Here is a 15,376-nt window from a genome sequence, read left to right on the forward strand (position 1 = left end):
TTGCACAGATTTCTGAGCAATTTGGGCAAATTATGGCCAAATTTGCATAATTTGTGCAAATTTGCATAATTTGTGCAAATTCGATTTTAATTTTTGCCATAATTTGTGCAAATTGCTCAGAAAAAGGATCACCTCTTTTTCTGTGCTCTATGGGACCAAGGCTCCTGATACTCACTTCCTCTGGTGAAATGAGAAAAGTGTCATAAAGGATTCCCAGCCATCACCGACTTTCCCGGCCCTGTGGAATGTGCACAAATGCTCCTTTTTTTTTTTTTTAATTGGATATTCGCAGTTGTGCAGTTGTATAACTGCAGCTATCCAAAATTTAGAGACTAGTCATGGCTGGAGCCTTCTATGTTGCAGTTGTCAAACATATAAGGTAACAGTCAAGGCTACACTGTATATAGGCTGTTTTGACAGCCTTGCACAGTTCACAGGTGTGGAAACACAATGAAGATACCCACTTAGTATGGGGATCCCTAGGGTTCAAAGGGTTGCCCTGAACCTTGGGGGTGCCCTGCTAAGAATCCCCACTTGCCCAAGTCCCCGGCAACCAGTTTTCATAAAAAAGTGCACGCTGTTCCCTTTTCCTCTCCCAAATGTAGTAACTGCTTCTAGTTTGATAGCTGCATTTGGGAGCGAAAAGAGAGTCTTCTTCAAGCAGACCTACGTGCCTCCCCCTTTCCCCTCCCATTTCCCTTAGCACTTTGGGAGTGAAAAAGGGGTGAAACGCACTTTTCTATGAAAACTGGTTGCTGCCAATTCTGGGAGGGGTGTACTAAATGGAGGGGATCCTGCAGGTCAGGGCAACGCTTTAAATTCTGGGGATCACCTGGTTAAGTGGGTAATCTTGAGCACTTTGACACATGGGAAAAAGTGCTCAAGATCATCCACTTACCCAGGTAATTCCTGGGGTTTCAAGTCTTGCCCTGACTATTGGGGGTGCTCCCTTCTAGTCCACCCTACCCTGAGTTGGCAGCAACCAGGTACAGACAACACGCCAACCCATCGTGGGCAAAACAACCCCTAGAACAGCCCATGGGTTATCATGGTAGGTTGTTTCCAAAAAACAACCCACCCTCCAGAAAGCCACCCAGATTCAGATGACACACTAACCCACCGTGGGGTCTTTCAGACAACAACCCACGATAGGTTGGCATGTCATGCAAACTCAGTCTTTGGGTTGCTCTTCCTTGCCACTGGGGAACCTGATCAGACGTCCATTAGCTACCCTGCTTTTAAGTGATTAATTACTACTTGATTCATTATCACAAAAGTTGTGAGGCATTATTTTAGTCCAAATTACATAATAATACCAAAGGATTTTAATATAGAACTTACTTTATATCCTTTCACAGTGGATTCATTGGATCGTGACTTGACATGTTCCCATGTGATGATGTACTTTGACCCAGACCTTACAGAACTGGTAATTATTGGTCGCTGTCTTGGAGCTGAAAAATAGCACATGTCTTTTATTCCGACCAGAACAATTAAGCCTTTATTACTATATAACTTTCTCACACAGTCCAGCCCGCCCTGCCCCCTCTATCCCTCCCTCCCTCCTCCCTCTCTCACCCGCCCCACATACAACCCTTTTGAAAGTTCCTTATTCTTTTTTTATTTTTAAGGTTTTTTGGCTCTTGTTATCATTTAATAAAATAAATCATGGTAATCCATCTTGAGCTTAATTGGAGAAAGCAGTATATACATTTTAAAATAAATTCTGTGATACAACTGGAAACAGCAGCTTAAAAGGAATATGTAGTTGTATTTTCTCTTCTACAAAGAACCCTTTAAGATTTGATCATTTCAAATAGCCTGCCTAAATTGAGTGAAATAGCACAGAAACATTTGCTACGAGCTGGCATCTATTTATTGATGGGGAGGGCAAAAGCATAATATTGATATTAATGTATACAAATGTTTTTCAATAGGTTATTCTGCCTTCTCCAATTAAGCTTTCTGTGTCTACACAGCAAATAAGAATATGTTATAAAATTGATAATTTATGGAGCATAGATTAATTGGGTTGTAACCAACGTTAGTCCTACTTAGAATAGACCCATTGAAATGAATGGGATACAACCCATAGAATGAAGCAAGAGATCAGCACATAAACTACTTTACTTACGTGCTTTTTCTGTAACGAAAATCAAAGGAGAACTGGTAGGTCCAATGCCTGCTGAGTTAACAGCTGCCACATCTACATAGTATTGTGTGTCAGGCTTCAGGTTTTCCAACCTTAAAGAAAAATTCTGACTGCCTACTTGTACTCTATTTGCAGCTAATTCTCTCTCACGACTGGACCAGTAACGGATCTGTAAACGTGAAATAAATGTGGTTATATGGTACAAGACAGAATAGATTTCAAACAACGATGCTTGTTCCTTGATTGCTACTAGTTTCAAAGAAATGAGAAATTGTGTTTGAGAACAGAAGAGACTTCGGATCTGACTTAAATTTTGCAACAAAAGACATTGGTTCAACTCAGCAGATCCATGATATGCATAATTGGAAACATATGAATTGGCAAACGTTTGATAATACAAGCTAACTAAGAAATCAGATATCACACAAAACTACAGTTAATACTATACAGGAAACAAAGGAGGGAAACTACACATGAGAAGGGAGTGAAGCAGTCCAATTATTTCAACAAATTGGACGAATGGGCAGTATCCAACAGGGTTCAACCACTAATGTAAATTACACTGTGCTAGTGTAAGCTACTCTAGCACAATGCCAATATTGTTAGCTGCTACACTGATTTCTCAGGGAAACTGGTGCACCAGCTAATAGTATGATGCTGCGCTAGAGTAGTTTACACTAGTGCAAAATAATTTATGTTAGCAGTTATACCCTGCTGGATATTGTCCATTGCCTCCCTTTTTATTCAAAAGCTGTTTTTCCATATGCATAACTGGGGAAAAGAGGACTTCTTACCATAAATTATCAAGACAGCATTCCCAATAATTTGGGATTGCCTTTCCAATCGGGAGGACATAGGCCCAGTTTTCAAGGTGACTGCTCTATGGGGAGGGGCTCTCCTCCCAGACAAGGAAACAGCAGGAACCTCCCCTTCCATAGGCAGAAACAACTAATTTTATTTATTTATTTATCATATGGCACATTCACATCACGTTACAATAAAAACATAGAGCATAATAAATATAAAATATAAAATATAGATAGGAAGATCACAAACGTATGTCTAGGTTACAAATATAGTTTTTTGCTTCAGTTGTCACAGCCAGGAAATCAGCAAAGTCTCCATTGTAGGCTTGGTTTTGACACTCTGTCACTATGTAATTGGGAGGGATAGCTAATACTTTGGAAGAAAGAAACAAAATTCAAAGTGATCTGGATAGACTGGAGCGCTGGGCAGAAAACAACAGAATGACATTTAATTAGGGGTGCACGAAAGTCCCTTACCTGTCCTCGAAGCTTTTCGTGGTGGGGGGGAGGCGCTTCGCTGCTCCCCCCGCAAAGTTCAGGCCGGGGGGGGAGGCTTCCCGCCTCGCCCAGCCGAAATTCAGGCCGGGGGGGAGGCTTCCCGCCTCGCCCGGCTGAAATTCAGGCCGGGGAGGAGGCGCCTCGCCTCGCCCGGCCGCGAACTAAACGGTTAAAAAAAAACAACGCCCCCGTGATAGGCTACGTGACGATTAACGTAGCCTATCACGGCTAGATCTGCAAAGTCAGCCGTGATAGGCTATGTAAATCGTCACGTAGCCTATCACGGGTGACTTTAAAAAAAAAGGAAAAAAAGCGCGTACGCAAATGGCGGCCCCCATAGGGAGCCGCCATTCGCGTTCCTTATTTGGTCGCCGTAGTCTACGTAAACCTTTACGTAGACTACAGCGACCAAATAAGGAAAGCGAATGGCGGCTCCCTATGGGGGCCACCATTATCCGTACGAGCTTTTTTTTTTTTTAAAGTCACCCGTGATAGGCTACGTGACGATTTACGTAGCCTATCACGGCTGACTTTGCAAATCTAGCCATGATAGGCTACGTTAATCGTCACGTAGCCTATCACTGGGCGTTTTTTTTTCTTTTTCTTTTATTGGAATGGCGGCGGTGGCAGCCGGTCGAAAGATCGGCTGCCGCCCCCGCCCCTGACGAAGACCCGACGAACCGCCGGCCGGACCCACCGCCGGGAGGGACATTCGCCAAAGGTAAGTCCCGTCCCGGGGGGGGGGGTGCGGAGAATTTCTCCCCGAAACTTTTTTTGGGGGCCGAACACATTGGCGCTCGGCCCCCCAAAGTTTCGGGGAGAAATTCTCCACCAACCCTACATTTAATAGGGACAAATGCCAAGTTCTGCACCTAGGAAAAAGAAACCAAATGCACAGTTACAAGATGGGGGATACGTGGCTCAACCACACTACAAGCGAGAAGGATCTTGGAATTGTAGTCGATCACAAGCTGAATATGAGCCAACAATGTGATGTGGCTGCAAAAAAGGCAAATGCTATTTTGGGCTGCATTCATAGAAGCATCGCTTCCAAATCCCGGGAAGTACTAGTTCCCCTCTACTCAGCACTGGTTAGGCCTCATCTGGAGTACTGTGTCCAGTTCTGGGCACCACACTTTAAAAAGGATGCAGACAAACTGGAGAGGGTTCAGAGGAGGGCAACAAAGATGATCAGGGGACAGGAAACAAAGCCCTGTGAAGAGAGATTGAAAGAACTGGGCATGTTTAGCCTTGAGAAGAGAAGACTGACGGGAGATATGATAGCACTCTTCAAGTACTTGAAAGGTTGTCGCAGAGAAGAAGGCCAGGATCTCTTCTTGATCATCCCAGAGTGCAGGACACGGAATAATGGGCTCAAGTTACAGGAAGCCAGATTCCGGCTGAACATCAGGAAAAACCTCCTGACTGTAAGAGCAATATGACAATGGAACCAATTACCTGGGGAGGTGGTGGGCTCTCCCACCCTGGAGGCCTTCAAGACGAGGCTGGACAGCCATTTGTCAGGGATGCTCTGACTTGGATTCCTGCATTGAGCAGGGGGTTGGACTCGATGGCCTTGTAGGCCCCTTCCAACCCTACTATTCTATGATTCTATGTGTTGGATAGTTTGTTTTTCAGCCCCACAATCACAATTTGATGATGTTGTTTTGCCCCATTTATAAAGGGCATCTGCACATCTACCATGACTCGTGCGAATTCGGTTCAAGGTTGTCCATATGGCACGGGGCTGGTCAAATTCAGGTGGTTTTTCCAAGATGCAGGGCAAGCTTCGGCATTGTGGAAGACAGTTTCCTAGCCAATGTTGTTTCCACGTGTTGTGGATATTAAAATCATCTTCTAGAAGAGCTTTAGCGGTAGAAATGGCTGGATGTCTCAATCTTAGCCTGTTTCACTCCAAGTAGGTTACGTCATTTAATATTGGTAGCTGGAGATTGTCAATAATCTTCCGATATTCTTGAAGCAGGGCACCCTTTCGTCTTACATCCGGAGGTGGTATGTGGCTCAAAACAGGCAGCCAGTATGTGGGAGTAGGTCGTATCGCCCCACTAACGATGAGCATTGACTCATGCAGTTGTGTATCGATCTTTCTCTTGTATGGACTATTAAGCCACACTGGGGCACAGTACTCTGCTGCTGAGTAAACCAGACTGAGTGCGGTCGTTCTCAGCGTATCCGCTGTCGAGCCCCAACTAGTGCCGCATAATTTGTGTGAATGTTATTTATACTTCTCAGTTTGGCAGCAGTCTTCATCAGGTGTTCTTTATAAGGAAGTGTCCTATCCAGTGTGACCCCAAGATTTTTGGGATGCATGTTGTGATTGAGCCGGTTTCCCTCAAATTGAACATTGAGCTCTCTGCCTGCTGATCTATTACAAAGGTGGAAGCATGTTATTTCCATCTTTGCTGGACTGGGCTGTAACCTCCACTTATGAAAATATTTATCCAGTATGTCTAGATTGGAAGTGAGGACATCTTCAGTTGTCTCAAAGGATTTATGTTGTGTGGCTATAGCCCAATCATCCGCATAGCCAAACTTCCTAGACTTTGTGTGTGGTATGTCAGCTATGTATAGATTGAAAAGGAGAGGTGCAAGAACTGAGCCTTGTGGTAGTCTGTTGTTTAAAATTTTAGGGATGCTGGTATCCTCTCCTATAGTCACAGAGAAAGTTCTTCCAGCAAGCATATTATCAATAAGTTGGATAATTTTTTGGCATGAGGTTACTCGTATTAATTTATAAAATGGTTCATGTCTCCACACTGTATCATATGCTGCACTTAAATCTATAAACGCAACTGATGTTTTTTGCTTCGTCTGGTAACTAAACAACTAAAAATAATGGACAAAATACACCCAGAGTGGGTGGTATCCAACGTTAGTCCTATTTAGAGAAGACCCAAAGAAGCGAATGGGACTTAAGTTATACTAACGTTGGATACAACCCAGTGAAAGCAGTGAACATAGAAAAGGTATGTGGGGGGAAACATCCCAAGTACCCCCACCCCCTCCTCTGAACCTAACATCCAAAAGGACAAACTGATACCACATGAAGAAAAAAGAGGTGAATAGAAGTGGAATTTATGGTAAATTTTCCCCAGACCTTGCAGGAGAACATACTCAATCCTTTGGGATGTAGAAAAGCACCCAGATACAGAAGGAGTCCTTCCCCCATGATTTCAGCCTATTTCATGTATCTCTGACCACATGCTCCAGTATATGTGTCTCCCAGCCTGTAAGTGGGCATCTGAGGGGATCATGACCCTGTTGGGAGTTACAAGGCTGACTCCTTCACCAGGCTGTCTTGGTTCAACCACCAACCTAATCGGTGCACTGGGATGGGAATTATCTTGCTGAATTAGTTTGCAATCTCAATCTCCTGGTAAAAAGACATTATGTAAGGGCTTCATGTGGAAATAGGTCTAATTCACCAGATCTTGGCATGATATCATCATGCCCAGTAACTGTGCCAGAATCATCAAGTTTCACTTGCTGGAATACCCTGACTTGCCTGGTCAGCTCAAGAAACTTCTCCTTCCTCTTGTTAGACAGGTACATGCAGTAATTGCAGGTGTCCAGTTGAACTCCAAGTTGATTTAGTGCAGCCTTCCTCAACTTGGTGCCCTCCAGATTTTTCAGACTACAACTCCCAGCAGGCCCAGCCAGGAAGAACAATGGCGAGGGAAGATAGAAGTTGTAGTCTAAAACATCTGAACAGCACCAGGTTGATAGAGTCTTTGCTCAGGGATTAAGAAACTCTATTCCTCATTTGCTACATATCCATGGTCATACAGGCAGTTCAAAATGGTTCAGATGCCCAGTTATTCTTGTCTCATCTTGAAGGCAGGTTTGTAGACAGCTTCTGACAGCACAAGAGCTTCTTCATGCTTCTACTGCTATAGCCAGCACCTCTGGTATTCTTGCCCTGGCCAAACTGAGCCAAGTAGGAAGGATGAACAATCCAGCAGAGGCATGGATTCCAGCTCTCCCACCCTTGCCCATGTCACTTCCAGTTGTAGTCAGGATTTATTGGTGTGGTGGTGTGTGTATGTTTGGAAAGGAAAGGAAAGGAAAGCAAAACAAAACAACAACAACACACACACAACATTTTGGTAAGTAGAATATCCAGCCCAGGCCCTGCTTCCCTGTCATGAGGCAGGACCAGTCTAAATGCAGAGAGTCCCTCCTTAGAAGTCCACATGTGAGTTGGTGCTGCCTTCTTGCAATAGGAGGAACAATCCCAGAGAACTGGAATAGGCCCGGCCCAACCTGTCTTGCCACCTGAAGCAAGAAGCCACTACCTTCCTCTGCCTTCCTGGCTGCAGGTAGCTTGCCCAAAGACTTGAGAACTCACCTGAACTCTTCCAAGAGCTTGCTTGAAGTCTCATGAGACTTCGGCCAACCTATCACAAGACTTCAGCCCGGTCTCACAAGACCGGGGGGGGGGGCACGTGGGGAGGGGGTGTGGCTGCTCCAGAGAGCCCTACTGGCCATTTTCTTGGTGTGGCAAATACCATGGAGGGAAAACGGCTGGCAGGCTCTCAATAGCACCTGCGGGAGGCAGCAGCAGCAGAAGGCTCTTCTGGCAGGGATGAGGGCAGGGAGCAGTGCAATTCGCCACTCTTCCCTCTCCGCCACCTGAATCGTTTGCCTCAGTCTACCTAATAAGGCTGGCCCTGGCTCGGAATGCCTTCCTGCCTCCTTTCTGGAGAACTGGATTTTATCTCGATAGAATCAGATCTTTAGTTAATAGTCTTTCTCATTTTTTGACTCAAATATTATTACTATTACGTTGTAGGTTTACTGCCTTGTAACCCTAATTGGTATTTTTATATAGATAGAAACCTCAAGAGAGTTGGGAAAAGAACCCCTGATTATTCCATGGCTTTTGTTACTTCTAGTTCACTGCAATCTCACATTTACTTATTGACCTCAAAAAGAAATCGGAATTCAACACCATTTGTAGTGTTTTTGTACTCTGTACTTATTATGCAGGCGGCACTACTCATTTGATATATGTTAATGAATGAGAATTACTTTTTAAAGCTTACCTCATACCCAGTAACAGCTGGATTCAAAATATGCTGCCAAGAAACAGAAGCTTCTGTGGATGATCGGACTTTTATGTTCACATTTTTAGGTATTTCAGTAGGAGCTGGAAAAATGAATATGAGTAATACAAGTCACTTCAAATAGTCTGAGTGAGGTACGCTACAAGTAATTTGTTGATTTACAATTATTTAATTTGTTGCTACCTTTGTAGCACAAAATTCAGAAAGATTCTGGATTGAATCTCCATTAATGCACTGTTCTCGAAGGCTGGGATGTTGATGCTACTTAACTGAAATTTCTTGGTCATTTGCAACTCTGGTACACACAAGATATACTGAACAGAAATGAACTACAGGCTTTCCACAACCTGGTCAACACATCCTTTACACCAGGAGTACAGAACCTAAGACTCAGGGGCCAAATCTGGCCCCCTGGGATTCACCAGAAGGGCACATCCTTCCCTGCCCCCCCCCTGACTACTGATAGTTTGGTAGTTTCCTGGCTTTTGCACTGTTTTCCATTCTGCAATATTGAAATGTCTCTCCTAAGGCTTAATTACTGGCAATAACAGCTCTGAGCTAAAATATGCTGGTATTTTTTCTATTTTGGCCCCACCTCTTTTGCCCACCACTGGAATGCAGCCCCCAAGATCTTCTCTGAAATGGAATTCGGCCCTCGGGCTGAAAGTCGTTCTGCATCCCTGCTTTACACAAATGACTTCATTCGTGGTTACTTTGGTTGTATCAGTCTTTAGTATAACTATTATAGTGATTCAACAGGAATTATTTAGAGTGATGGGGTTGGGTCCAACATCATGTAAGTGGAGGCCCGCTTGTGCAATAGGACTTCCCCATCCTCTCCTCCCACCTGCACTCCCCTGTGCATCCCCTTAATGTTATCTGGAGGGCCCCCCACCATCTGAACCGGGGCTGCAGTGGGGAGGGAAAACCTGTTCCACCAGTGGCTTCCCTTCTGCTGGTGGAATGCACCATTGGATCCAAATCATGGTGCCTCAATGCAATCAACTCCCTCCCAGCAATACAAAGTTACAAAATAGAGAAGTATATAAAATACCACTTCTGCTTAGGTTTTGGTATGTCTTTTTTAAACATTCTGGCAGTATTTTCAGTTTGTTTTGTTTTTAAATCTTTTTACTTAAGCAAGCCACCTTTGGCCTTGGAAAGGTGCCAAATAAAAGTTTTTAATTACTTAATGCACAACCAAATAAAAAGGATATGTGAACATGTATTGTAACGTTTACAGATGTTTCCCATTAATATAGTTAAGGTGCTATGGCACTTTTACTATATAGCAGCAACAAAAGACAAGACATAGATGCTCCTATGCAATATATATTGCTTGGGTACCAATTTAGTGCTAAAAATGCGTACTTCCTTTCTTCGCACACAAATATATGTATCTGAGGATCGTGGCTGTATTTCTTGTTGGATGTGCCTGCCCACAAACAAGAAAGTGTTCTCTGTTGTACGCACACAGAAGAGACAGCTTTGAAAGAATGGCTCTACCTGCTCAACGTTTCACTACAATTATAATGACTAAATAACTTTATTTTAGATTTACTTCAGTTGCCTTGTGGTGATAAATTCAAGATTAATTAAATAAGCAGTTAGGTTTGTGAACATAAGGTACATAAAGCAGTCCAGTGCCTAGAAAAGATTTCATTTGTCAAGCAAAGTTCAATGTGCTTTTGAGGATAACAAGTTGCAACAGATAAGCTCAGGAAACCTTTCGAAAACTTAATCTTCTACTGGGCATCCACTCAACTATGCATCAAAATAGTCAGCGTTCAGGGAAAAACAGTTATATCTTCGATGAACAGTTTCAAAGAAAACCAAATCATCCTGTACAGAACATTATTTTTAAATGTTGCTTTCAGTAACATCCAATACATCACATTTAAAAATTTAATCTATCCACAGATGCAAAGGCATGGCCCTCATTACTAAATGCTCAGGCAAAGTAAGTTTTCACATGGCAATTATAATTAACATGTGGTGTCCTCACTGAAACTTTTATAGCAGATTAATTCTCCTTGCAGTAGCCTTTTCAACACATGAGATTATCATGTATTGGGTTCAACGTTCATCTCAGTAATAGAAAGAATGATCGGAGCAATCTATGTTTCTATGTATATTCACAGGATATACGAATGAAGACAATTACAAGGTACGTTTAAAAACCTGAAGGTACCTCTGAGTATAACCTCACTATCCTGGATAGCATAGATCTAAAACTTCCAGCAATGTGTTTGCAGGATTCACATTATTTCAAGTGCATGGTAGATTCTGAAATTCTTTTTCCAAATGTTAATAAGGCAGCATTGTTAGGGAGCAATCCTATGGCCCCTAGACAGAGTCTTGGGGGCAATAGGATGATTGGGATTCCTGGATCTGAGGTCGGAGACAGTGCTCCAACTGCAGATCCAGGAATCCACATTCCCTGCCTGTTCCCCCTCCCCCTCGCAGCTGGTGTGAAGAGAACCACGGAGAGAACCACAAAGGTGACCTTGGAGAGGAGGTAAGGGAGCGTGCCGGCCAGTGGGTGGGGGGTGGACTGGGGAAGCCAAGATATGACATGTCCCCAGGCCTCCCCAGGCCTTCCCTCCTCCTCCGCCCCAGTCAGACAAGCAAAAAAGCCGGTCTATCCAAAATGCAGAGCAGGAGGAGTGCAGAGGTGAAGATTGCCTCCACTGCTCCTCCCACTCTGCATTGGATGCCCAAAGGGGATTATGTTGATGGGGATCGTCATAGGATTGCATCCTTAATCAATTAAACATTTTAAACTTCTATTGAAAACGCATTTGCTTGAGAGTAAGGGTCCTTTCATACCACAGCTTCTTTTCATGCTCCATGGAAATGTTTGGAAGCCTGGAACCAGGTGGGCAGGCCCAGTTAGAGGGATTATTCCTACTTGATTCATCACAGGGAATCTATTTTTGTGCTGCTGTGGTGAATGAATAAATGTACCTTAAGATTTTAGTGGAGCTGACAGAAAAACATTTACGATTAAACCAGCTTATGGGGCTGTTTTAATTTTGTCCTATTCAGCCATTGATTAATTCATTTAAAATCTATATACTACCACAGTACAGGTGAACATCTGAAAATATTTAATGAAGATATAGTCAGTTAGCAATATATTGTGCATTATGATAATAAATTATTCTATTTATTTCTCTGTATATTTATGCCATACTCCAGGCCATGTAATGTTGTCAAGCTGATAGGGAAGGGACAGGCAAAAGGAAGTAGTTCTTCACACATACAGCAGCACATAGTTAAAGTATGGAATTTACTACCACAAGACGTAGTGATGGCCATCAATTTATAGATGGCTCTTAAGGGGGATTAGACATGTTTATTGAGGATAAGGATATCAATGGTTACTAGTCATGATAGTTATATATTACCTCCAAGATCAGAGGCGGCATGCTTCTGAATTCCAGTCACTGGGAAGCAGCCAGGGAAGGCTATTGCCCTCATGTCCTGCTTGTGGGCTTCCTGGGGCCATCTGACTGGCCAGTGTTGGAAACAGAATGCTGGCCTAAATAGGCCTTTGGTCTGATCCAGCAGGACCCTTCTTATGTTTTTATGTTATGTTCTTATCTGTTCTCTTAGTGTTTCTGGGACAATCTCATATGCTCTGTTGTAAACACACATTTCCTTAGAGCAGAATAGCAATTCTTCACTACTCTATTTCATCTAATTTCTAGATAACTTAAGGGTGCCTTCTATTATGGGCTGAAAGGCAGAGAAAAATTGAATAAATAAGCATGACAATCTTTGTGTCATTCATTCTTGTTCATGACTGTGAAGCAAGTCATTAATATTCCCATTTTGTGTTTGTGGATCCTGAAACAGAGTTGCTTGTGCCAAGTCATCTGGTGAGTTCATAGCAGAGCAAAGATTTGAACATGCTGCAAAAGTGGCTTCAACTAGAGCTTTGAGCAATTGGCACATTCTCCTCCCTATTCTCAAAATTCTCCACCCTATCTGAGGGCAGAGAAATTGAGAGGGGACACCCTTTCACTGAATTTCTCCAGGGAAAGAAGGAATTCTCCAGCAGTTTCTCAGGGTGGGCTGTTTTCCTAAGAATGTTACATTATTTTACTTGCTGCTGTTGCTGCTGCTGTAGATAGCAGCAAATACCTTGGCAGCTTGGCCACCGTTTTGCATCCTCCACAATGTCTTGGACTTAGCATTGCTTTGGGGCATTGCAGGGCGAGATGGTGGCTGTCGCAAAAAAATTGTAGAGAATCAGAGAAAATTCTACAATGTGATCTTTTTCCAGCAGGGTAAGAAAAAGAAGGTCAAATCAGTCAATCCTAAAGGAAATCAACCGTGACTGCTCATTGGAAGGACAGATACTGAAGCTGAAGCTTAAATATTTTGGCCACCTAATGCAAAGAGAAAACTCCCTGGAAAAGACCCTGATGCTGGGAAAGACTGAAGACAAAAGGAGAAGGGGACAGCAGAGGCTGAGATGGCTAGATAGCATCACCGATGCAAATGAATATGGACTTGAGCACACTCCGGGAGAGAGCGCAGGACAGGAAAGCCTGGCGTGCTATGGTCCATGGGGTCACAAAGAGTCGGACATGACTTAACGATTGAACAACAACAACAAAGAAAAAGAAACATCTCAGAATTTTTTTCAGAAAAATGTCTTATGAGAAATTTAGGCTCAGCTCTCATTCCATCTCTCCGTCCCAAGAACAATGATTTATTCATATATCAAAAATTTTGTCTCTAAGTCAGTGTAAATTATTTGCCAGCAGTGGATACATAAAAGTCAGTGGTCTGCTTGAACCTGCAATGTTTCCTGTAATGTAAACGGAACCAGGATCTTGTGAGAGCTCCTGGGTGTCAAGCCTCTGAAAGTTAAGTCAATGCTTAACTTTCATCACACAATTTCTACTTACCATCTTCTGCTGAATAGACAATAGCAGTAAGGCTAAATGGTCCTTCTCCTTTGTTATTGAATGCTCTCACTTTTACTTGAAACCTTGATGAAGGGGGCATTGATTCATCCTTATGGACATACCGACCAGCCTCAGGTTGAGGAACTGTAACTCGTTTCCAGTCGTTTTGATCATAGGACTTGAAGGCTACTACATATCCAAAATTATTACCAAAGTGATACTCTCTTGACAAAGGCTAGAAGACAAAAAATTGAAAATTATGTCGTTTTTACACAAGCAGAGACATGCAACAAAATGTTGAAGTGTATCCCCAGGCCCCAGCAGGAGTCTTCCTGAACAGGACCCAAGCCAGCCCAGAACAACACACTTATAATTCAGGCTTGCAGGGAGTTAGAAGGTGTCAGGAGGGAGAAATGAAAAAAGACACTTTTTCTTTCCCACTCTGCAGAAACGTCCTGTATTGTGTGAGGAAGAGGGGTTGTTTTTTTAACTTCATGGATTGAATCCCTTCCTACACTTATAACTTTTATAAGACTCTTTCAACAATATCTTCTTCTTTTTACTTCACATATTGTCCAAAATTTGGTAAAATGCAATCCATGCATGGAAACAGATTTTGCATGGAAATAGACCTTTATGTGTACATAGCTGTACGCGCAAACACAAGGCACTGCTGTGGGTGGGGAGGAATCCTTTGAACCACGAATTTAGCTTGCATGGATGACTCTGTCCCTAATGCAGAGGGATTGCAACACTAATTATTGAAAGAGTCGTCTACACTGTTTATGTAACAATCCAAATTGCCTACATTTTTGGACTGAAATGCCATTAAAGAACAAAAAGGAGTTCACTGCAATTATTGATCGGTGGGGTTGTGACTGAAAGCCAATGACAATGCAAGATGCGTTAGAAGGTAGAAAATCCCTAGAAGCATTGGCACTGCCTCTGGGTAAATAACCAAAAGTGACTACAATGCTCTGATTTTGTATTCACAGGCTGCTGCGATCCCACGATTACATTTCCTATAGTTGCCAGCTAAAAGTGAAAGAACAACACTAAGTGACTTTGTGTGACATAAGATGCAATGGTAAAAGACTTGATGGCAATCATGAATATCAGCATTGGGCATATTGATAAATAGTATAATACTGTTGGTGAATTAAGTTCATTTTTACCGAAAGTTTTCTGGGATATCTACAATTCTGCCATGTCTACTTATTCTTCTAAATGTGCTTTTACATGTTTAAAGGGAGACCGAAACATGGATTGCTGCCACAGAAAAGTTTCAGAGAGCAGGAAATCAACAACTGTATCTCCTTTTAATCACATGGGACATAGAAGAGATAGCTTTAAAAATGAAAATGTATACTAACTTTTAGTCCTAATGTCGGTCTAGTCCTCAAAAGGAAACATAAATACTAACTTTTCATCTGCATTAAGAAAAACGGTTAGAAGTAGCAGAACAGTGGAAGGAACTTCATATCCCTTTCACTCTATTTCCAAAACAAGATTTGAAAGTAGTTTAAGTTCCTGAATGTCTCACCCTTTGGGGCTTAATGAATCACTGTAAATCCTGCAGGTGTGCCAACCTGCCTTGCATTCTCTTCTTATGGAATAACTTATGCAGTTATTGGAATACCAAATGCAAAGTACACACATTTTAGAAAACTAACACTCAGCCTTATATGAACCTATTTATTTACACTGAGCCAGGCTGACAGTGAAAATAAAATACTTTTATATCCTTGATATACATGTTCAAGGACATGTTGGGAATTACTGATAAGGAAATCAATTAAATCCTACCCACCTATTTTTTTGGGGGGGGAGGGAAGGTAAATTAGCTGCCCATTTCTGAAGAGAAGAGAAAGCCTCCCATTAGCTGAGAAAAACAATTGGTATATAAATTTA

At 42.5% G+C, this 15,376-nt stretch overlaps 1 protein-coding gene across 2 annotated transcripts in view; it reads right to left on the minus strand.

Moving 5' to 3' along the window:
- Positions 1–15,376, minus strand: part of CNTN1 (contactin 1) — a 310,396-nt gene that overhangs the window by 10,819 nt on the left and 284,201 nt on the right. For both annotated transcript variants that reach the window (XM_084810709.1, XM_084810708.1), the window contains exons 23-26: positions 13,466–13,700; positions 8,523–8,626; positions 2,135–2,321; positions 1,342–1,454 (exon numbers count right to left, since the gene is read on the minus strand). In XM_084810709.1, coding sequence (XP_084666835.1) covers positions 1,342–1,454; positions 2,135–2,321; positions 8,523–8,626; positions 13,466–13,700 — 639 coding nt within the window. The remainder of the gene's footprint in view (positions 1–1,341; positions 1,455–2,134; positions 2,322–8,522; positions 8,627–13,465; positions 13,701–15,376) is intronic.

Source organism: Heloderma suspectum, chromosome 7 (assembly GCF_057233095.1).
Source record: "Heloderma suspectum isolate Gila_16-S chromosome 7, 16-S_ref, whole genome shotgun sequence".
Lineage (NCBI taxonomy): Eukaryota > Metazoa > Chordata > Lepidosauria > Squamata > Helodermatidae > Heloderma > Heloderma suspectum.